At 58.9% G+C, this 20,780-nt stretch overlaps 3 protein-coding genes across 22 annotated transcripts in view; 1 reads left to right on the forward strand and 2 right to left on the reverse strand.

The window, feature by feature from the left end:
* Positions 1 to 17,011, forward strand: CNOT3 (CCR4-NOT transcription complex subunit 3). Of its 19 annotated transcripts, none has more exons than XM_023650355.2 (18): positions 1 to 305; positions 4,796 to 4,873; positions 4,992 to 5,059; positions 5,305 to 5,379; positions 5,528 to 5,617; positions 5,871 to 5,999; positions 6,100 to 6,195; positions 7,473 to 7,692; positions 7,787 to 7,920; positions 8,371 to 8,427; positions 9,877 to 10,267; positions 10,356 to 10,479; positions 11,316 to 11,514; positions 13,533 to 13,632; positions 13,726 to 13,924; positions 14,262 to 14,394; positions 15,057 to 15,182; positions 16,635 to 17,011. In XM_023650355.2, the coding sequence occupies exons 2-18, from the start codon at positions 4,849 to 4,851 to the stop codon at positions 16,731 to 16,733; spliced, it is 2,265 nt and encodes a 754-aa protein (XP_023506123.1). In that variant the 5' UTR covers positions 1 to 305; positions 4,796 to 4,848; the 3' UTR covers positions 16,734 to 17,011. The 19 variants fall into 19 exon arrangements, 14 of the variants coding, with proteins under 14 accessions (XP_023506123.1, XP_070079350.1, XP_023506121.1 ...); XR_011421981.1 differs by having other exon boundaries at positions 29 to 305; positions 4,799 to 4,873; positions 7,470 to 7,692; positions 14,262 to 14,477; XR_011421984.1 differs by having other exon boundaries at positions 29 to 305; positions 4,799 to 4,873; positions 14,262 to 14,477.
* Positions 15,862 to 20,609, reverse strand: LENG1 (leukocyte receptor cluster member 1). The gene is made up of 4 exons (XM_001488396.5): positions 20,004 to 20,609; positions 18,863 to 19,042; positions 17,970 to 18,232; positions 15,862 to 17,262 (listed from the first exon to the last, which is right to left on the reverse strand). The coding sequence occupies exons 1-4, from the start codon at positions 20,133 to 20,135 to the stop codon at positions 17,043 to 17,045; spliced, it is 795 nt and encodes a 264-aa protein (XP_001488446.1). The 5' UTR covers positions 20,136 to 20,609; the 3' UTR covers positions 15,862 to 17,042.
* The window catches only part of TMC4 (transmembrane channel like 4), a 12,043-nt gene continuing 11,764 nt past the window's right edge, over positions 20,502 to 20,780 (reverse strand). For both annotated transcript variants that reach the window (XR_011421986.1, XM_001489073.4), the window contains exon 15: positions 20,502 to 20,773. Coding sequence is in view for 1 of the 2 variants with exons in the window: in XM_001489073.4 (XP_001489123.2) it covers positions 20,705 to 20,773 (69 nt within the window). In the remaining variant the exon portion in view is untranslated. The remainder of the gene's footprint in view (positions 20,774 to 20,780) is intronic.

Consider the following 20,780-nt stretch of genomic DNA (forward strand, 5'->3'; position numbering starts at 1 on the left):
TATATTCGGGGCTCGGGGGCGGGTCGGCGCCAGAGACGAGAAGAGAGGAGGGGAGGCCTCCTCCGCCGCCGCCATCTTGGACCGGGCCCGGTCAGCTTCCGCGGAGCCATCGGCAGACGCCGCGGCCTCCCTTGAGCCCCGACCCCGTCGTCAGAACAACCCCGGGCCCACTTCCCCCAACCCCACTTCCGCTTCGCGCCGCTATCGCGATAGCGCCCGGGTCCGGGGCGCGAGAAAAAGGCGGCGGGCGCTCGCCTCCCCCGCCTGTCGCGATAAGCTCCTCAGCGGCGGCGCCAGCTCCTGTGGTGAGAGCGTCAGGCTCGACTGGGCCGGACCCCTTCCCCTCCTCCCCCCGGCGCCGTCGACCGCCCTCCCCGCCGCCTCCCGCCCCGCGACACCGCCGCCTGTCGCGACATGGCCGCCTCCGCCCCCGTGCGGCGCCCCCGCCCCCGGCGCTCGCGGGCTCCTCGCGGCCGGCCCCGCCGACCCCGCTCCCTCCTCCTCCACGCTCCCCGGCGGCGCCCGGGGGCCTCCCGCGACCCGGCCCCGCGTGGCGTCCGCGTCGGGCCCCGGGGGGTGTGAGGGGTGAGCCCCGTCCGCGTCGGGCCCGGCTCCTCGCTGGAAGGATGGAGGCGCGCTGGCCGCAGGTGCTGGCCCTCGGCGGCGTTCCCCTGTGCTGGGGGGCGGTCTCGGGGCGAGGCTGCCACCTTCCCGTGGGCGCGGGGCTGCGAGCCCTCTGGACGGGGACCCCAGTGGGGGCGGGGCCGCGGCTCCCGCCACGTCCCTGCGCCGGGATGCCGGCCGTCCTCGGGGGACACGGGTGGGGGACGAGCGCCCCCGGAGCGGAGCTGCCGGCTCCCGCAGTTGGAGCCTCCGCCAAACTTTGCGCTGGATGCCGACTCTCTGCCTCTCCGTTTGGGTTCCTCTCGCCCACCTCGGGGTCCATGTGCTGGGGGCGACACCTCCTGAGCGCCCGCTTTTTCCCCGTTGCTGGCGATCCCCTGTTGTGGGCAGTGCAAGCGCCCGTTCTTGTACCCGCCTCTCCGTTCAGGGACTGTCACCTCCCTCAGCACGAATACTCCCGCCCTTTTGGTTCGGGTTTGGTGACACCTTCCCCCACCGCCCTCCCCGTGTAGGCTGTCCCTTCCCCGAGTCTCTGGTTTCTGCCCTCGTTCACATGAGCCCCTCCGTTGGGGTGTAATCCTTCCCACCCCACTGGGTATTCGTGTCAGGTCCTTCCCTGCGGATGTGTCAGCTTCCCAGCGCCAGGCAACCCTCTTGGTGGAGAGGTGCGGTGGTGGGACCGGGGCTCACAGCTACCCACGCCCACCCTGCTGGAACCCCCCCCCGGGAGTATGAGGCTTCCCAGACCTGAGGTCCCTGTACCGGGAGGTGTGGGCCTTTCTGGTCGGGGTTGTGCTTTTTGTCCAGGGTGAGGAATCTTTCTTGGTGTTGCCATTCCTAGGGGTAAGGTTCCTGCCTTCCTTGGTATTGGCCCCTCTTGGATTTGAGGTGTCTGCGCCCGAGTGTGTGTGTTCCCACTGTGGGACTAAGGACCCTCTCAGGTGTCAGAGCCCAGGGCTGATGCTTCTGCCTCCTCCTCATGATGTCTCACTCCATGGGCCTAAGGCTTCTGCCTCTCTCCGGAGCCACAGGTTCCTGGCTGTGAGGGGTGTAAGATGCCTGAGACTTAGGGAGAGACCCCATCGTCGTCACTTTCCTGAGGACTAAAGATCCCTCTGCTGTAACCTTGCCAAGGGGGCTTCCCAGTCCCCCACGTTGGTATTGAGCCTCGCAGTGGGGAGGTAACTATCTCCACCCCAGGACCTAACATCTGCCTTCCAGAGTCTCATCCTCTGTGTGGCAACGTCAGTAGCCTCCTGGGTTAAGGATCGCCCTCCAGCATCACTTCCCAGTAGGCCAGAGCTCCTCACTCGTGGTGCAGGGCCTCTCTGCATGGGCACAGGACAGCCCCCGGACTAGGGACGGCTTGGTGTTATTTCCCAGGAGTAAGCCTTCTGCCCCGCCTGCCCTGCTCCTCATCAGGCCTCCTTGTGTGACAGTGTCATTTTCCCCAAGGTGAAGTTTTGGGACCTCTTTGTTAGTCTTGGCCCTCATTTAGGGTCGTTGGCTCCTGCGGGTCTGGCGTGCTGCTTACCTCACCCACCCCCTCAGTATGGGCTCCTTACTTGTAGGGATGTGCCTTCCTCTTGGACAAAGAATTTCTTTTGGTTAAGTCTCCTGGGCTGAGATTCTCAGATTCCTTAGTGCTGTTTGAGACCCCTCACTATGAGAGCACAAGCTCTTCTGTGCCCAAGATGCCCCCCTGTCTCAGAGTAGGCCTGCCATGGTACCTTCCCTGGGAGATCTTGGTGGATTCCCCAGAGCCGTGGGGTTCTTCTGTGGTGGCATCTCCACTTCAAGACTCAAGCTCCAAGCTTCCTTTCTCTCTGATCCCTCACTGAGGGATCTAAGGTACAGGTACCACCTTGATGTGGGGTATTTCTTTGGAGGGATGGGTATGGCCCTAGGGCTGAGGCTCCTGCCCACTGTAGTACCCAGCCTCTAGAGGGTGTGAGTGCCCTGGGCCTGTGGTACTTGCCTTCTCAGCTGAGGAGCTGCCTCCCTCAGATCAGGTGGCGTTCTCTCTGGGTCTCAGCTGTTGCCCACTTGGAGGTTCTGTCTGAAACATCACTTCCTGGGCTGGGGCTCTTGTTCCCCTGGCACCTTGCTTCTAACACCTTCAGGACTTCTTGCTGCCACAGTTCTGTTCCCCTCTGGAAGTATCACCTCCTCCCCTGGTCTGGGTATCCTGACCCCACAGTGTGGGGATTTGGAGAGGGCACCTTCTCCCTAAGGAGTGCGGTGCCTTGTTTAGGGTAGAAACTGGGTGTCTTCCCCCTCTGGGTGGAGCGCCTGCCCCTGCCCTATTGCTGGGCTCCTGGGGTGGAGGCCAGGAGTGCAAGCTCGTGTTTAACATTCCCAGGCAACGAGAGGCTTTTCTGTGTTGGGGTGTTGGAGCTCAGGCCCACTCTTGGTCAGGATCGCTGCACACCTCAGTGTTGGGGTCCAGCCTCGTGTGCTCCCAGTTGCTCCTCAGTTTACTGAGTCCCCTCTGTGCAGCTATCTCCTGGGTCTGTTGTCTCACTGCTTTGTTTCCTGGAGCTGGGATTTTCCTCATGTCAGGATTGGGCCTCACCTAGGCATGTCAGCTGGTCCTGGGTGGAGGGTGCTGCCATTTCTCTTGGTTAGCCCTTTACAGAGGAGATTACACTTGTACCTCAAGTCTAAGGTGCCACACCCACTACCACCCTCCAGACTGGGTCCCTAAGGAGGGTGCCAGTACAACCTCCCTGAGGTTGAGGGACCTGCCCTGGCCGTGGTGGGCCTCTGGTTCTAACGCGTGCTCTCTGATAGACACCGTCCCACGTGGTAACTACTAGCCACACGTGATTTAAATTTCAACTAGTTAAAGTAGAAATGAAAGTTCAGTTCTTCCATTGCACTAGCCCTGTTTCCAGTGTTCGGTGACACAGCGCAGATATAGAACATTTCTGTCACTGCGGAAAGTTCTGTTGGACAGGATTGTCCTTGAGACCTTCCCTTGCCAGGAGTGGGGACCCTCTTAGTATGACTTTTCTCTGGGTTGATGCTCTTAGTCCTTGGTGTAGGGCGTTTCTGCCTTTGCAGTTAGTGCTGCTCTGGGGTGTCCCTGCCCTGGGTCTGTAGAATTTCAGTACAGGCCCCTCTCTGGGGGGTGACCTCTCCTGGCAGTGCAGGAGCCCTCTTGGCATAACCCTCTCTCCTCAAGGCTCCTGATCTCCCCTGGTTTTGGTGTCAGGCCCTAAGATTTGGCTTCCCCTGGGCTAAAGCTCCTGGTGACCCCCGCTTAGACCTCAGACTCCCTGGGTTGCATGAAACTTCCCTTAGGGTGGAGATGCTCCTCTCTTTCAGGATTGGGCACTTGCCCTGATGGTTCATGTTTCCCTGAGTCTCAGTTACAGTCCATTTGATATGGAATTCCTTCGTGAGTGCAGACAGCGCTCTCACAGTGGAGTCCCTCTGGCTCTCTTGTCTCCATAAGAGTTCTCTCTTCTCGCAGTCCTCTTTGGTTAATGCCTTCTGCCCCCAAACCGTTAACTCTTGTTGGTGTCAGCCTCTTTGGGTTAGGAGTGTTGTTGCCTTTGGTTTAAGGATTCTGCTCTAGTATAAACTTTGTAGAGGTCAAAGGCCCTCTTCTGCTTGAATCCAGTCTGCCTGTATGGGTGGGTTTAGCTCTTCACGGTCACAGGCATCCCCCACAGCTCTGCACGTACAGTGTCAGGCTCTCCTCCATGAGGAGCAAATGCTCTGTCTTCTGACTTGTCTGACAGGGTAACCTCTCCCCGTGTTAGGATTCTGGTCACCTCTGCAGGAAGTGTGGTCTCCAGGTCTCTCCCTCCATCCCTAGCAGTCAGTGTGCTGCGTGATTTGTTCCTGCTCTGAAGAATTCTTTTGAGTGTCATCTGGAGAGAAGGTGCTTCATGCTCTAGGAATTTTCCACTTAGTGGGTCAGAGGCACACAAAGAGTACATCTATTTCCTTGTTTCAGCAAACTTCCAGAGTCCTCTTGTGAGCCAGACTCTGTGCTGGGCAGTCGAGGCAGCACAGGGAGAACAGGGCCTGGTCTGTCATCGGATAGTAAATGTGTCTTCCCTTTACTGTCCCATGCATGCCACTGTTCCCAGCCTCCTTCACGTCTCTGGGTTTGGACCAGCCTGGAAATAAATGTGTACTCCTTTCTGATCTCTCCCAGCAGCGTCCGCCTCCAAGAGAGTATGAAGAGAGTGCGTCTGTAGGGCAGGGAAGATGGCGGACAAGCGCAAACTCCAAGGTACCGTGTTGACTGCCCACTGCTGTGTGGCCATGTGCTCACTCTCCTCGGAGCTCCTCTTTGGATGCCTGCTGCTTTGGCAGGATATTAACAGCAGCCCTCCTTCCTCTCTGGCCAGGTGAGATTGATCGCTGCCTCAAGAAGGTGTCCGAGGGCGTGGAGCAGTTTGAAGATATTTGGCAGAAGGTACTAGGGCTGGGGCCCTAGAAATCTGGGTCTCCAGGGAGGACAGCACAGGAAGAGGTTCAGGATCTCTGGGTCTGCATGTCCAGATGCTAAGGACCTGAGAGAAGCAGCTTTGAGATGGATTCGAGGGTGGGGGGGGTCCCAACAGTCCCTGACCCCCAGAGAAAGAGCCTAGAGCTTCACCACTGGAGTGGGCACTGGGGCAGCCATTGCCACACTGATGCCTGGTTCTCTCCATCCCTCAGCTCCACAATGCAGCCAACGCGAACCAGAAAGAAAAGTATGAGGCTGACCTAAAGAAGGAGATTAAGAAGCTTCAAGTGAGGGGCTGGGGGCCTGGACTCCTGTGTCCTGAGGGTGGCGGGAATGGGAAAAGTGGACTGCTGGGTCCCAGGGAGAGGAGGCGGCTGGGGGCCTCAGTGCCCGGGCCCTTAGGCAGTCTGACTGTATGGCTTTTCCTACCTGCAGCGGCTGAGGGACCAGATCAAGACATGGGTAGCGTCCAACGAGATCAAGGACAAGAGGCAGCTCATAGACAACCGCAAGCTCATTGAGACGGTAGGAGTCCAGAGCCTGGTACCTGAGGGGTGGGAGGTGGCTGGGTTCCTGGGTCCCCAGAGGGCAGAGGTGGAACAACCAGACTCCAGAGGTCCCCAAGAAAAGTAAAGTGTCTGCACCTAGGGGAAGGGGAGGGGAGATGGGCTGGAAGCCTGAGAGTTGGGCTCCCGAGGCTCAGGTCTGAGTGTCTGCTGGCCCTTAGTCGGCTCCTCTCCCCACTTCGGGAGTCCCCTGCCAACTGCGCTCTCCACAGCAAATGGAACGGTTCAAAGTTGTGGAGCGAGAGACCAAGACCAAAGCCTACAGCAAGGAGGGCCTGGGCCTGGCACAGAAGGTGGACCCTGCCCAGAAGGAGAAGGAGGAGGTCGGCCAGTGGCTCACGGTGAGTCAGAGTAGAGAAGCCGGGATGACCTCAGGGCCCTTACCCCCAGGCGTCTGAGGAGACTCTGACTGACCACTTGCCTTCCCCCTCCCTCCCCCAGAATACCATCGACACCCTAAACATGCAGGTGGACCAGTTTGAAAGTGAAGTGGAGTCACTGTCAGTGCAGACACGCAAGAAGAAGGGCGACAAGGATGTGAGTGGGGGGACCCAGGTGCCCAGAGGACAGAGATGGGCTGGCAAGTGGGAGAGGCCAGCTCTTCTGGCCTATAGGAGTCAGAGTCTGGGATCCTGAGGCAGAGAGGGCCAGCAGCTGGGGCTAGGGGTCAAGAGACAGGATCAGGAGGGCCTAGCAGCTGCCTGGGGGTGATGCAGGGAGCAGGTGAGGCTGTCTTGGGTCTAACCTGCATATCTGAGTACAAAGGGGCCCTCAAGAAGAGAAGCGGTGGAGGGGGACAGCGCTGAGTTCTGCATGGGTTGCAGAGTAAGTGTGAGACCTGAGGGACATCCAGGGCTGGGAGGTCCAGCAGCTGAAGCTGTGGCCTCACAGCACATGTAGGGCCCTAGGTCCTAAGGAGAGGACAGTAGGTACAGACAAGAGGGGACACGGAGGAATGGTTCATTCGGCCTGAAGGAGAAGAGGGGTCTGGGACAAAGCCAGGTGCTAGGGACTCAGATTCCCAAGATCCAGGATTGCAGAGTGAGTTCACAGGGATGCAAAGCATGTCTGTGTGTTGGCACAGGAAATACAGGGAGCTGAGGGGAGTGGGGGCCTGGGAAGTGGGGGATGTGCCAGAGTTGAGCGTCTGAGACTCTGAGGGGTTTGTAAACCAGGGACTTGGAGAGGAGGTAGAATAGCTCCTTGCACAAAGTGGGGATTTGGAACTGGGGCTAAGATGTCGAATCCCACAAGGAATTGGGGCCTTGGCAGGGACCAAGGGCCTAGGTGCTAAGCTTCTGAATCTGGGCTCCCTAGGGGGTATCTGTATGGGGGGCAGGGTGATGACAAAGATTCTCATGGTCATCGACAGCGAGCTTTCCCCAAATGGGGATTGCCATTATTACTGTGGGAGCAAGATGGGGAGGGGCTGTTTCCATATCCCAGAGGGTGGTCAGAGCTGGTGAGTGGGCTCAGCCGAGATGGGGGGAATACACTTGAGAGATCTGGGTGGGCAGGTGAGGTGCAGCTAGGGTCAAGTTGAAGGGGAGGCACAGGGGTCTCTGGGTCCTCTAAGGTCTCCAGGGATGTCTGAGGAGGCAGCTGTGGGATCCCTGAGGGGTCAGGAGCCTAAGATTGGGTTCCCACAGAGATCAGAGGGCAGGCAGACTCCACACTGCCCCATGCCGAGAGGGGTGGAGTGGAGCCTTTGGGTCTCCATAGGGGTCAGGGACTGAGGACAGGTTCTGTGGGGGCAGGAGGGGCCGGGGCAGGCACCCTGCAGCCCCTGAGCCTGGCCCTGGGCTCGCCAGCAGAAGCAGGACCGGATCGAGGGGCTGAAGCGGCACATCGAGAAGCACCGCTACCATGTTCGCATGTTGGAGACCATCCTGCGCATGCTGGACAACGACTCCATCCTTGTCGACGCCATCCGCAAGATCAAGGACGACGTCGAGTACTACGTCGACTCGTCCCAGGACCCCGACTTCGAGGAGAATGAGTTCCTCTACGACGACCTGGACCTCGAGGACATTCGTGAGGCCCTGGGTTGACCTGTGAGCGCAGGGTGGTGAGGGCCAGGTGGGAGGGCGTCTGAGCCAGCTAAGCACACCCTACCCTGCCCCCACAGCACAGGCGCTGGTCGCCACCTCCCCCCCTAGCCACAGTCACATGGAGGATGAGATCTTCAACCAGTCAAGCAGCACGCCCACCTCGACCACCTCCAGCTCTCCCATCCCGCCCAGCCCGGCCAACTGCACCACGGTGAGGCCTGGGGATCTAAGTCCCTGAGGAGTGAATAGTGGGCAAGGGCTGAGGAGGTGGGGGGCTGGGTCTCTCAGAAACACCTGGGTAGAGTAATCAAGGCACTGAGGATCCTAGGTGTCAAGGGTCTGGGTTTCATGGGTCCTGGGTCTGGTGGGAGGCCGGTGCATGGAGTGCTCAGGCAGCTGATGCGTTGGGCAGGGATCAAGGGTTGGATTCCCTAAGGAGAACAGCTTCCTGGTTCCTTAGAAGGCTGGCAGGTAGTGCTGGTTCCCAGATGACAAGGACCCTGGGGAGCAGGATTTCATTAGGTTCCCCAGCGAGATAAGGTTATAGGTACTGGGGCCTGAAGGTCAGTCAGCTGGGTCCAGGTCCCTGGGAGGTTCAGAGATTGGCATCTGTCAGGGTCCTAGAGGTCTCGGGTTTCTGACCATGCCTCTCCCACCTCAGGAAAATTCTGAAGATGACAAGAAGAGGGGACGCTCGACAGATAGTGAAGTAAGCCAGGTGAGTGGGATGGGCATTGGACATTGATGAGCACGTCACTCATTTGTTGGTTGGTTTTCAAAGGCTTATTAAGGCCTGAGTATGGCCACAGTGCTGGGCTTTAGGGACACAGGAGGGTCAGAAAGTAGTGCTGCCCTGAGGGAGGCCTGTGGCATTAATCAGGGCAGGTGTGGGTGGGCAGGCAAACAAGGGACTGCTGGTGCTGTAGTTGAAGGGGTGGCACAGGGCGCCCGCCTGGCCTGGGTGGTCAGGAGATGCTGCTCCAGAGGCACCTGCCCTGGGTGTGAGAGGAAGACTTGAGTTTGCTTAGTGGGGAAAGCTGGATGTTGCAGGGTGGGGTAGCAGCAGGTAACACAGGCAAGTCGTGACTGAAAGCTTGGAAGGGTCGAGAGGTGAGCCTGGCCAGGCCTGCAGGGCTGACCGTGAGTGCAGGACCGTGGGTAGTTGAGTGAGGGGCCCCGACTTTGTGGACCAGCTCTGAAAGGGCCCGACAAGCCTGAAAAATGATAGATTTCTCAAAAACCAAACAGGTTTCTTTTCTTTGGGACTTCTCAAGGCCTTGGCTGCACTGATGATGTACACTGCCAGTGTCCAATAGGGGAAGCACTTCTCAGGATTTCTTTCTTTCCCCTAGTGAGCCCTGTGAGTTCTGTTAACACTCACAGGCTGGGAGCACACTTTAGGAAACACTGCTGCACAACAAGGAGGTCGTTAGACAGGAGCTTGCTGGACCCAAAGCCTCTCTAGGCTGACAGGAGGGCCAGTCCCAAGGAGGACCCTGAGGCAGGCGGTGCTGAGGCTGGTGCGGGACCTGGGCAAGCGGGCCTGGTGCCAGAGGGAGTTGGTGTGAGCTGCCCGTGGGGCATCAGGACAAGTCCAGGAGGCAGTGAGGATGGCAGCCCAAGTTGACCGAGAGCGCTTGTCTATCAACAGCCTGGGGCAGGGGCTGCTGTGGGCATGTTACCAGCCTCTGCTGGCTGGGGTGTTACTCACTAACAGCCCACGAGTTGCTTTTGTGACCCTTTAAGTGATGTGCAGAATTACTGTCTGATTCTCAGCTGTTTTTCGCTTCTCTTGGACTTTGGGCTGCTTCCAGCTAATGTCATACTGAGGACATTTAGGTGTTTCTCCACCACTCCCTGTTGCCGGACAGAGGGGTTTCTCTTACACCCAAGTTATGTGTCAGATCCCTGTGGGACATTGTGGGGAGGTGTCCAGGCAGGACGTGGAAAGCTGGGTGCAGGCTAGAAATGCATGAGTGTTTTAAGCATGAAGGTGGTGATTGAGGCCATGAGGGTGAGTGAGGTCACCCAGGTCCCCAGGAGAGGAGGGGGCAGTGAGGCCAGCGATGACAATGGAGCCCATCTTGTGGGAGGAGGGGCTTGCGGGAGGCCTGGCAGACCTCCTGGCCCGCTGGTTCCTGACCCTCTTTTTCTCTCCCACCCGCAGTCTCCAGCCAAAAACGGCTCCAAGCCTGTCCACAGCAACCAGCACCCTCAGTCCCCAGCTGTGCCGCCCAGCTACCCCTCTGGCCCCCCACCTGCTGCCTCTGCCCTGAGCACCACCCCCGGCAACAACGGGGCCCCCGCCCCAGCAGCGCCCCCAAGTGCCCTGGGCCCCAAGGCCAGCCCCGCTCCCAGCCACAACTCGGGCACTCCCGCCCCCTACGCCCAGGCAGTGGCTCCGCCAGCCCCCACTGGGCCCAGCGCCGCCCAGCCCCGGCCCCCCAGCGTCCAGCCTGGTGGGGGAGGTGGAGGCAGCAGTGGAGGCAGTGGAGGAGGCAGCAGCAGTAGTAACAGCAGTGGAGGTGGAGGCGCTGGCAAGCAGAACGGTGCCACCAGTAAGCGGGGAGGCTGCGGGAAGCAGGGGCGGGGCGCGGTCCTGGGGTAGCTGCTGACAGCCCCTTTCTTCCCTCTTCCTTCCCCCAGGTTATAGCTCCGTGGTGGCAGACAGCCCGGCGGAGGTGGCTCTCAGCAACAGTGGGGGCAACAACTCCAGCAGCCAGGCTCTGGGCCCTCCATCTGGCCCTCACAACCCACCTCCCAGCACCTCGTGAGTGTCTGGCCTTCGGCAGGGTTGTGGACAAGCGGCCTTTTGGCACAAAATTCCCTGCTCTTGCCAGTTGGGTCTTCCCCACACGCTGTGTGTCTCACTCACCTGGTTAGGTGCTGTGTCCCCTCCTCTTTCCAGCTGGGACGCTTGTATCTATATGTCCTCCAGCTTTGCCCTCAGGAATATCGTAAAACATTCCTCATCTAATTGGGATTGTTCTCAGAGCCCCACACCCCTTGGTGACCTGTTGGAAGGCGCTCTGACTTTCCCTTTCCTGGAGGAGCTCTGGTTTTGTGCTCCCCACTTTACTGTTACTTGCTCCAGGGCCCACCTGACTCCATTGGAGGGCTAAGTGAAAGATCCCAAAGTCGTCCTCCCCCTCCCCAGCCATCCCTCCAAATATTAGATGAAACTGATCCACTGGGTCTGCATTTTCTGGAAGAATGCCCCAAGAGAGCGCCTACCCTCCTGTGTGGGATGGGGGAGGACGAGCCCAAGGGGGCATCTGTCCAAGGCAGCTTGTTTTGTGCTTGGAACATTCACTTCCCACACCCTCCACTTCCATGGACTATTCCAGAAAGCCTGTTTCCTAGTGCACATTCAGCCATGTGGTCTCTGTTGGAGCATCCTGAGGATCCTCATTCCCAGCTCCACAGCTCTTCTTTACTGATAGGAAATGATCCCAGGGGCTGGTTCTGCCTTTGCCCTAAGCCCTCCCAGGTCCTGTCTCTCTGTGTTCTCCCTGTTCTGACTCCTTCCCCTGATCGCCCAAGCCTTCCTGTCCATCTCACCCTCAGGGGCCCCCTTCTAGCCCCCCTCCCTTGTCCTCTCCCCAGGAAGGAACCCAGTGCGGCAGCCCCAACAGGTGCTGGGGGCGTGGCCCCAGGCTCAGGGAACAACGCGGGGGGACCCAGCCTCCTGGTGCCACTACCTGTGAACCCTCCCAGCTCCCCAACGCCCAGCTTCAGCGAGGCCAAGGCAGCCGGCGCCCTGCTCAACGGACCTCCACAATTCAGCACCGCCCCGGAGATCAAGGTGGGCCCCGCATGTCCCCAGCAGGCCCCAAGTCTGTGTCCTGGCCATGTCGTCTGCACTCCAGACATTCGCTGTCCCCTTTCTCCAGGTCTCTGCCTGCCACCTCCACCCCTTGCTCTCTGCTCTGGCTCTCTGCCCGTGGTGCACTTGCTTCTCCTCCAGGTCTCCCTTCACCTTGTCTCTGGGCTTCTCTTCTCTCCCGCCCCCAGACCTGTCTGCCCTCCAGGTTCCCGCCCTTGCTCCTGGTGGTACTGGCTCACTTGCTCCCCAAGTGTCCACCATCATCCCCTCCAGCCCTCAGTCTCCAGCCCCTTCTCCTCTTAAGATACACCACTCTACGCCACGTGACCCACTGTCCAGCTCACCATCCTTTTCCTTGGAAGAAACCATTTAAGTCAAGAAAACACTGTTGACGTCTGCTCTGAGCCATGTTTGTGCTAGGTGAACGCACCCAGTTCCTGCCTTCTGTGTACATGGAGCGGAGTGCGACGGTACAGGGCGTGTCTAGTCAGGGCTGGGGCAGAGGGTGCTGTGGACCCACACAGGCACATCTGACTTGGGGAGATGGCCCAGCAAGGCCTCTTGGGGGAGTGATACCTAAGCTAGGACCCAGACCTGGGCAGCTGGGGTCCCAGTGGCAGGAAAGGCTATCAGGAGGAGTGGTTCTCCCGTGCCGTTCTAGGAGGGGCTGACGTTGGAGTGGTAGGTAGAAGGCTGGGCGGGGCTCAGCAGAGAGAGGAGGACAGGGGTGTCTATTCTGCAGGAGAAGGTGCAGGCTGGCTGCAAAGCTGTGATGGAGGGGTGTCTCTGGAGTGGGCACTGGGGTGCCGATGGCCAGGGTCTGGAATGGCAGCAGCAGGACGTCAGGTAGACTTCCTGGGCCAGTGTCTTTTCACCTGGGTTGTGTAGGAGGCAGGGTGAGAGTGCCCGACTGCCCAGGTCCAAGGCCCAAGGATTGTCCTGGGTGCCTGCCTTCATCTGGAAAACAGAAGTGATCTCTCTTACACTTTCAGCGTGACTGGATTCTCTGGAAGGCTGTCATCTTCATACATGTAGCTCTTGGAACAGTTTCTGGCCCAAAGAGTAAGCACTCAAGCATAAGAGGGATGATGGACAGGAAGTTCAGTGTGTCCATTTTTCTGGAGAAAGGGATCAGTAGCTTTGAGATTCTCAAAAGGGGTCCATAACATAAAGAAAAAAACGGTTAGTGGGGTGGGTGACGGGGGGAGCTTGGAAAAGCTTTGAGTGGAGAGAGGACAAAAAAAGACCTGGTTGGAAAGGCCCCTCCAGAGCTGGTGAGAACAGGATGAGGGGAGGGGTGGTGTGAAGGTCTGGGCGGGAGAGGACAGGCCCAGCTATGGGGGCATGGTAGGGGGACAGCCCTCCAAGGGAGATTCAAGCACGACAGAGACACCTCGGTGACTGAAGGGAGCAGGGCTCAGGAGACTGCTGCTACGCAGGGATGGAGGAGTCAGCCCTGACTGCTCTAGGCTGCGGCCTCGGGGCTGGAGGTCCAGTTTTATCTTACCACCGAGGAAATGGCATTCCCGAGTTGGCAGGAGCCTGCCGCGTGGCCCCATGCCAGCCAGCAGCAGAGGGGGTAGATGCGGACATCTGCCTCCTTAGTGACATCATGTGTGCAGCTGGCAGTGAGTGGGTGTTCTCCAGGTGTGTCAGAGGTGCGTGCCACTGTGTCTCCTGTGACAGGAGTGGTGCACCAAGTGCTGCTGCTTGGGCTTTCCTCTGTAGTGTGTCGTCATATGTAGTATGTACCTTCAGCATCACCACACGGTATTGCATAGTAGGGCCCACACCTACTAGGCTCTCCTCTTCAGTGGGTGGCTCCCTGTGTCCTGTTTTTCTCCTCAGTGTTGGGGGCGGCTGTGAACATTCCTTTATACTAACGGCCTCTGCTTAGCTGACCCTCCCACTAGAGCAGGTGAGAGTGTCAGGACCTGTAAGTACTGTACCAGCTCTCTGCCCCGCAGCCTGAGGCTAGGCACCTCTTCCCTCCCCAGGCCCCTGAGCCTCTGAGCTCTCTGAAGTCCATGGCAGAGCGGGCAGCCATCAGTTCGGGCATCGAGGACCCTGTGCCGACGCTGCACCTGACCGAACGAGGTGAGGGTCCGGGCATGGTGGAGGCAGCCCAGCGAGGAGAGGCTGGCCCCACACCAGCCTCACCTGAGGGCCCGGCCCTGCCCCTCCCCACAGACATCATCCTGAGCAGCACGTCGGCTCCCCCGGCCTCGGCCCAGCCACCCCTACAGCTCTCGGAGGTGAACATACCGCTGTCGCTGGGTGTGTGTCCACTGGGGCCTGTGCCCCTCACCAAGGAGCAGCTCTACCAGCAGGCCATGGAAGAGGCCGCCTGGCACCACATGCCCCACCCCTCAGACTCCGAGCGTATCCGGTGAGGGGCTGCGGGCGTGGGGCTGGGGGCTGGGACCCGAGTCTGAGGGAGGAGGCCACGATGGGGATCTGGTTCCCAGTCCTGAGAGACTAGGTAAAGCTTGCTGGGCAACTGCCTTGGGGCTCTCCACAGGAGGCGAGGACTGTGGAGTTCAATATTGGGGTGATGAGGTAGCCCAAAGCTCCCACTGACGTATGCAAGGTGGGGAGCAGGGAGGCCAGGTTCTGCCTTCCCTGATAATGGAGAGGCTGTGGGCAGATAAGGGGGTGGGTTTCTGCCCACCCTCGAGACAGCAGGAGCTGGTAGGCACTGGAACTAACCCTCTTGTGCCCCACAGGCAGTACCTGCCCCGGAACCCCTGCCCGACGCCCCCCTACCACCACCAGATGCCACCCCCACACTCGGACACCGTGGAGTTCTACCAGCGCCTGTCGACTGAGACGCTCTTCTTCATCTTCTACTATCTGGAGGTACAGCAGGGCCCCCGGGGCAGCCTCGGGCCCCCCGGCTTCGCCGCCACCGCCGCCGTCCCCCCTCGGGCTGGAGGGGCGAGGTGGGTGCCCCACTGCGGCCACTGGGACCGCACCCCCTCCCCATCCCCGAGTCCCGGGCCCCCCCCCCCCAACCTGCCCCTGTCCCCACTTCCAGTGCAGAGGTTAGGGCCAGGCAGCCCCAGCCCCCTGTCCAGTCACCCTCCAGCATGGCCCACAGTGCCCGTGCCCAGTTTAATCTCAGCTCTCCCTGCACACTGCTTACTGGCACATCTCTGAGCCTCCCTGGAGACCACTAGGGAACTGTCCGACCTCTGCCTGACCCCAGTGAGTCACGGAGCACATTCACCCTCATCCCACCGTGGGAAACTTTCTAAATTGCCTCCTCTCAGCTCTCATCACACGTTAGTTTCTTTTCCTTCTCAAAGCTTCTCTGAAAGCAATTTCCACCTCCTGTCTCATTTTCCTTCTGACCAGCATTGGTACGTTTGTGTGCCCCAGCCCATCTCCTAGTTGGACTGTCCAGCCCACCCTTGGTCTGTGGCGGGGCCCGGGGTCAGCCCTGATGCCCTGCCCTGTTCCCCTCGACCCCTCCCATTTTGGGGGCCCCCTGATCCCCCGCTCCACCCTTCCTCCCCCAGGGCACTAAGGCGCAGTACCTGGCAGCCAAGGCCCTAAAGAAGCAGTCGTGGCGATTCCACACCAAGTACATGATGTGGTTCCAGAGGCATGAGGAGCCCAAGACCATCACTGATGAGTTCGAGCAGGTGAGGGCCCCTCCCTGTGCCCCGCCCACTCTGGTCCCGCTGGTGGAGTCAGGGTAGAGTCCTCCCTCCACGGTCAGGATCGCACCCCTGCTGGCCTCTCCTGCCTCCCCCTTCTCCCTTCACCACCAGCCTTCAGCCAGCTTGGTTCCTTGGGCCATTTGTTCACCTGAGCCACTGTCATCTTCATTCTTCACTTGGCCAACTCCCAGTCACCCCATAAGTCCTAGCCTTAATGTCCCCTCCTCAAAGGAGCCTTCCCCAGCCACACAGCCTGTGCGTGCGCTGTGCGCCCCTCCTCTGGCACGGTGGGGTGTGTGGTGTCTATGACCCACGACCATGGGCTGCACTGCACAGGGACCTTGTCAGTCTCCTTCCCCCCATGTCCCCAGCACCCAGCAGAGCAGGGGCTCAGCAAATACAAATGGGGAAGCCATTTTTTCTAATGACCATCTCATGTTCTGGTAATTAATTGGAACCTCCCACTTCTCACAAACACTCTGGAGCCAGACTACCTGGGTTTGAACCCAACTCTAGCTGGGTGACCTTGGGCAGATCACTTGAACCTGTGTCTCCATTTCCTTATGTGTAAAAACGGGGTGACAGGACCCGCCTTATGCAGTTGTTATAAGGATTAAATGAGTTAATAACATGTAAGTACTTAATGGTGCCTGTTACGTAGTAAGTGTCATGGGCGTATTGTATTTTGTTTCAAATTACTTTCAGTTGGTGTGTTCTGTTTCACAGTGGTTTTTTCCACCAAATATTCGCCTGATGCCAAGTACTGAACAAGGTCCTTGTCCTCAGAGAACTCAGTCCCCCCCCCTCAGTTCTTTGAAGCATTTCAGACATTCATGCAGAACCCAGCCCCATTCCCACTGTGTCCTCTGACACTAGCCACAGACTTCCTGCCCATCCTGGTTTGGTCCAAAAGTAATCCTCCGAGTTAGTATATTTCACAGCATCAGTCCTTCAGAGAGTCCCACAGCGTCACTGTCACCAATAAAACGTCTGTCCCGGCAGCGTGCCTGGATGTAGACTCCGAGCCTGTTCCATTCTCTAAGGATGGGGGAATGGCCGCAAGGGTTTTGTGAAGACTAAATGCTAGGACATACGTGACGTTCTCAGCACCTGATCAGTGCTCAAAAGCTGCAGCCATCGTGAGAAGCAATAGAAGGCTTTGCAGATGTGCCGGGTTGAGGCCCAGCTCTGGCACGCGACCGCGGGCGTGACCGTTCTGCGCCTCCCCGTGTTTCCTCTAAAGCGGGCCTGATGAGCTTTCCTACCTGAGAAGAGCATTGTGAGGGTGGAGTGAGACGGCGAATGCATGCAGGGCAGCTGGCCTGGTGCCTGGCACATCCGTGGCCCTAAGAACTGTCCCCTCTGTCTGTTGGTCCGGCCCAGATCCCTGACCACCTCCTCGTCCACTCACTGACCGCCTTCTCCCCCGGCCAGGGCACCTACATCTACTTTGACTACGAGAAGTGGGGCCAGCGGAAGAAGGAAGGCTTCACCTTTGAGTACCGCTACCTGGAGGACCGGGACCTCCAGTGACACCGGCCCCTCCCTCCACCCTCCCCTCCCCCCGCATGCTGATCCCCCTGCCCAGGTGAGGGCCCTGCCCTGGAAGACTGGGGGGAGGCCCCAGGCCATGGGGCAGCCCCCTCCCCCAGGAAGCAGGGAGGGGGCCGGGAGGTTTTGTCTTCCTCTCAGCCCCGCCCTGGGGGCCCGGGGGCGAGGGCTGCCCCCTCCTCCCCTCCCCAGTGAGGGACATTTTTTGGTAAACCTATTTTCATTTTGGAAAATATTTATGAATAAATAGTTTTATATGACGGCTGGCAGCAGCGGCCTCTCCTGTACCCCTCAGGAGTCAGTGAGCCAGGGGGGGTCCTGCCGCCGGGGGCGCCGGGCCAGCTGGGGGTTGAACTGGGAGTTGTACCGCCTCCGCCGATCGTCTGCCTCTTCTGGCTGATCCTCCTGGGGTGCTGTGCCTCGGACCCGGGCCAGCAGGGCCTCTGCACGGGCCCTCTCAGCCCCTTCTCGCCGAAGACGTTCGGCTCGAAGCTGGTCCAGGGACGGGGGTCTGCGAGGAAAGGAGTCCAGTCAGAAAGCTAGGAGCCCTGGAAGGACCCACCCTCTGCCAAGAGGGAGCTGCACCTGGAGCCCCTGCCTGCGTGTGCCGTGCTCCCAGCTCAGCTCCTGAGGGCTGCTGGGACCCAGGAGCTGGCCTCACCTGCCAGGGGCGAGGACCTGGGCCTCCCCAGGCTTTACAGTTATGTGCCCCTCAGAAAAGCCACTATTCATCAGCTGTGTGACTCAGCACACCCTGGCGCTCTCGGCCTCAGCTCCCCCTTCCGTAGAAGGAAGGAGACTGGTCAGTCTACGCTCTTCGCTGAGGGGTCCTGGCATCCTGGGGCACAAATCCGCTTTTATGTAGCCCCATGGTTCTCAAGCTCTTTGGTCTCTCAAAAATTGTGGGCCTCTGAGAGTTTTTGTTTCAGTGAATTTTATCTGTTAATACTAAGAAATCTTGAAAACAAACATTCCACTAGCCATCAAAGCAGTAGCGTTTTCTCACATCACGGAGCCTCTGGAAACCACTTGAGAATGAGAGTGAAAAAGTTAAGTGATGGTGATATCAAAACAGGTGTTATGAGAGGTGTCACTACCCCCGGGGTCGCCGGGCCACATGCTGAGAACCACGTCTCTACCCAGCCAGCCCCTGACCTCGTGTTCTGTCGCGGGTGGAGTGTCCCTGGTGCCCACATGGGCCCCAGCAGGCTTCCTTACTCTTTGGGCCGATGTTTCTCAGACCCCTCCTTTTCCTTTTTGCTGCAACGACTGTCGTCACCACTGTGCCTTCTCTTCTTCCCCAAGTGCTTCTGCATCTCCCGCAGAGGGTCTAGGCGGTTCTTGATCTTCGCATCTGGTCCTGGGCCAGGCTGGGGGCCCCCTCGCCCAGGGGGGAGCTGGTACCAAGGGGGCTGCGTCTGGGCTTCCGCTGCACTCTGGCCCAGGTACGTTAGGATGCCCAGAGCCTTCTCTTGCTTCTCCTGAGGGGCCGGAAAAGATGGAAGAGACAATGTCAAGTTTGTCTCCCCTCAGGGAGCCTTAGATGTGACAGTGGGGACACAGAACCAGTCATTCAGCTAACAGGTGTTGAGGGCCTGTCATGAGCCAACTCTGCCATGTGCTGGGGACACAACAGACCAACACAGGTGGGCTCCTGCCCCGGAGGGACAACGGCAGGTTCAGTAACAAAAAGCATGGGAAATGGAGGATGGGATGGAGCTGCTCTAGGGTTCAAAGGTGGCACCTTCAGGGAGATTAATTGAAGAAAAACCTGAAAAAAGCAAACAAGGCAAAGGAGGGACCGAGGCAGGGGGCTGGCCATCAGAGTCTGACGAGAAATCCCTGAGAGCAGGTGAGTGACAGAATCTGATCTACACTCTACAAAGCTCCCTAACACTTCCCAAATCCCTTTAGCGCCTGACATCAGGTTGGAGACCCACTTCCTAAGCCTGGCGGGCTGGGATAGCAATACTCGCCACTTGTTGAGCGCTGTTTCGGTTCTCTCACCCCCACTCTCTCCCTCTACTCCTGCCAGTCACACCTGAGGGCAGAGTGCCCCTCCCCCAGCTCTATCCCTGACTGATGTGATGAAGTGGGCAAAGCCAGCTTACTTTCTCCTGTCGCTTTTCTTCCTCGTACTCTTTATTGCCTCTGGTCACCCCTTTCCCTTCCTCCAGCAGCTCCCGAAACAGGTCCACAGGGCCAGAACTTGGGGCTCCTGCCTCTGCTGCTCCAGGCTCAGGTAGCGAGTTCTGATGCCTGGCTTTCTTCCGTAGGAATTCTGTGCGGGCCTGGGGGAAAAGAAAGTTACAGGCAGAACACTCAGAAGGAACTGGGAGTCGGTGCCGACCACAGAAAATCACCATCCACGGTGCTGGGGGCTACAAGGAATGGAGCAGAGGCACTGGGAGCCCAGAAGAGGCACCTGTCCCAGCCTGGGGAGAGAGTAGGGGAATGAGGAAACGCCTTTCAGACAGTAAACCAAAGGGGTTCCCAATCTTGGGTGACAATAAAAACAGCTACAAAGGCAGCCAAAACGGGTCTTAGGACAGGCACTCTGAGTTCCAGACAGGGCTCCAAGTCGCTACCCGCAGTTGATTTGCAATTTCTGATAAATGTGAATTTTAAAAGCCAAGCCCAGCTCCCAGCCAGTGCTGAGGCTCAGATCAGCTAAAGGACTGAAAACTGGGTGTAAACCAAACAGGTGGGGCGCTATAAAGAGCCTCTGGTGTTAGGGAGCGGGAAGGAGGGCCGCTGCAGGGAAAGGGCTCGCCCCACGGAGAGGTATTGACTTGTCCCACTGTCATTTCGCTGTGGCTTCCTCTCTGAAGCCATCTCACTTCTCTGAATGTAGGTGACAGCGCCCCTCCAAGAACGAACGGCGCTTGAGAGATTTCGCAAGTCAAGAGCTCTGTAAGGGGCGAGCATACAGTAGGCTCTCAATAAACAGGGTGTGGACGCAAACTAACAAGTGGTCCGAGTTTCCTTGAACTGCCCAGGGGTTCATTTACTCATAAGTTCCTACTCTATGCCAGGCACTACTCTGGCCTCGTGAAGTACACGAATAGAGGAAACTAAGACGAGGACGAGGGCGAAAGGATGCCCGCGGAGACAGGGACGGACTTCCACCCGCGCCCGGTCCCTACAACCGCAGGGGACACACTGCGCCTGCACCGCCCCCCACTTCCGGTCCCTCCCCAGGCGCCTGCGCGCTGGGCCCGGGAGCCCCGCCCGGCCGCACTCGGACTTTACCTCCTGCTGAGCGAGTAGCACCCTCCGCTCACGCTCTTTCTCCTCTTCTCGGGCCTGGGCCTCGTCACGCCGCACGCGGGCGACATTGTCCTTGTTCCGGACGTGCCAACTCTTCTTGGGCAAGATATTCATGGCGTCGTAGCCGTTCACAGACTGGCAGGCCCGCCTCCTAGCACTTCCGATTGGCGAGAGGATGCCCCGCCCTGTTATTCCTGCCTCGGACACGGATTGGTCCTGGGATAGTTAACACGCCCCCCAAGGTCTATAGCGAGAGCTGATTGGCTAAGATTCTCGCCCGAATCTTGGTATCACCTAGCGACTGCCTCTCATCGAGGTTCCGGACCAATCACAAATGTCCCCGCCCCCGACGCTACCGGACGCCGCCGCCGATTGGCTAGCACGCCCGTCGAGTCCCTCCCGAGGCCAATACATCTGATTGGCTTGTCTCCCCGCGGAAGCCTTGCCCCCAGGCTTCAGGGCGCAAGTTTCAAAGAGCGCTCAGCAGCCTCGGCTGTGTTTATTGATACAAGAAAGAGGTTCCTTGGGGAGTCCGGGACTGGCAGCGAAATTCTAGGGCTGGAAGGGCGTAGGGTCTTCTCCAGATCTCCTATTTTACCGATGACATGGCCGAGGCTTGCAAAGGATCTGGGGGCAGGTCTGGGTCTGAAAGTGGGCTGTCACCCTGAGCCAGGCTGGGGAGGTCAAAGAGCCCCTTGGGCCGAGCTCAGCGCCACTGCACGCTGTGCCAGGAACACTTTATCCTGCGCCGCCTGGGGT

Source organism: Equus caballus, chromosome 10, assembly GCF_041296265.1.
Source record: "Equus caballus isolate H_3958 breed thoroughbred chromosome 10, TB-T2T, whole genome shotgun sequence".
In the NCBI taxonomy this organism is placed as follows: Eukaryota; Metazoa; Chordata; class Mammalia; order Perissodactyla; family Equidae; genus Equus; species Equus caballus.

Coding starts and splice junctions, on each gene's coding strand:
- CNOT3 (XM_070223249.1), top strand. CDS start 4,849: ATGGCGGACAAGCGCAAACTCCAAG. Junction 8,428..9,876: donor CAGATAGTGAAGTAAGCCAG/GTGAGTGGGATG, acceptor TCCCACCCGCAG/TCTCCAGCCAAAAACGGCTC. Junction 11,515..13,532: donor GCACCGCCCCGGAGATCAAG/GTGGGCCCCGCA, acceptor TTCCCTCCCCAG/GCCCCTGAGCCTCTGAGCTC.
- LENG1 (XM_001488396.5), bottom strand. CDS start 20,135: ATGAATATCTTGCCCAAGAAGAGTTGGCACGTCCGGAACAAGGACAAT. Junction 18,233..18,862: donor AAGAAAAGCGACAGGAGAAA/GTAAGCTGGCTT, acceptor CCGGCCCCTCAG/GAGAAGCAAGAGAAGGCTCT. Junction 17,263..17,969: donor GAGAAACATCGGCCCAAAGA/GTAAGGAAGCCT, acceptor CTTTCCTCGCAG/ACCCCCGTCCCTGGACCAGC.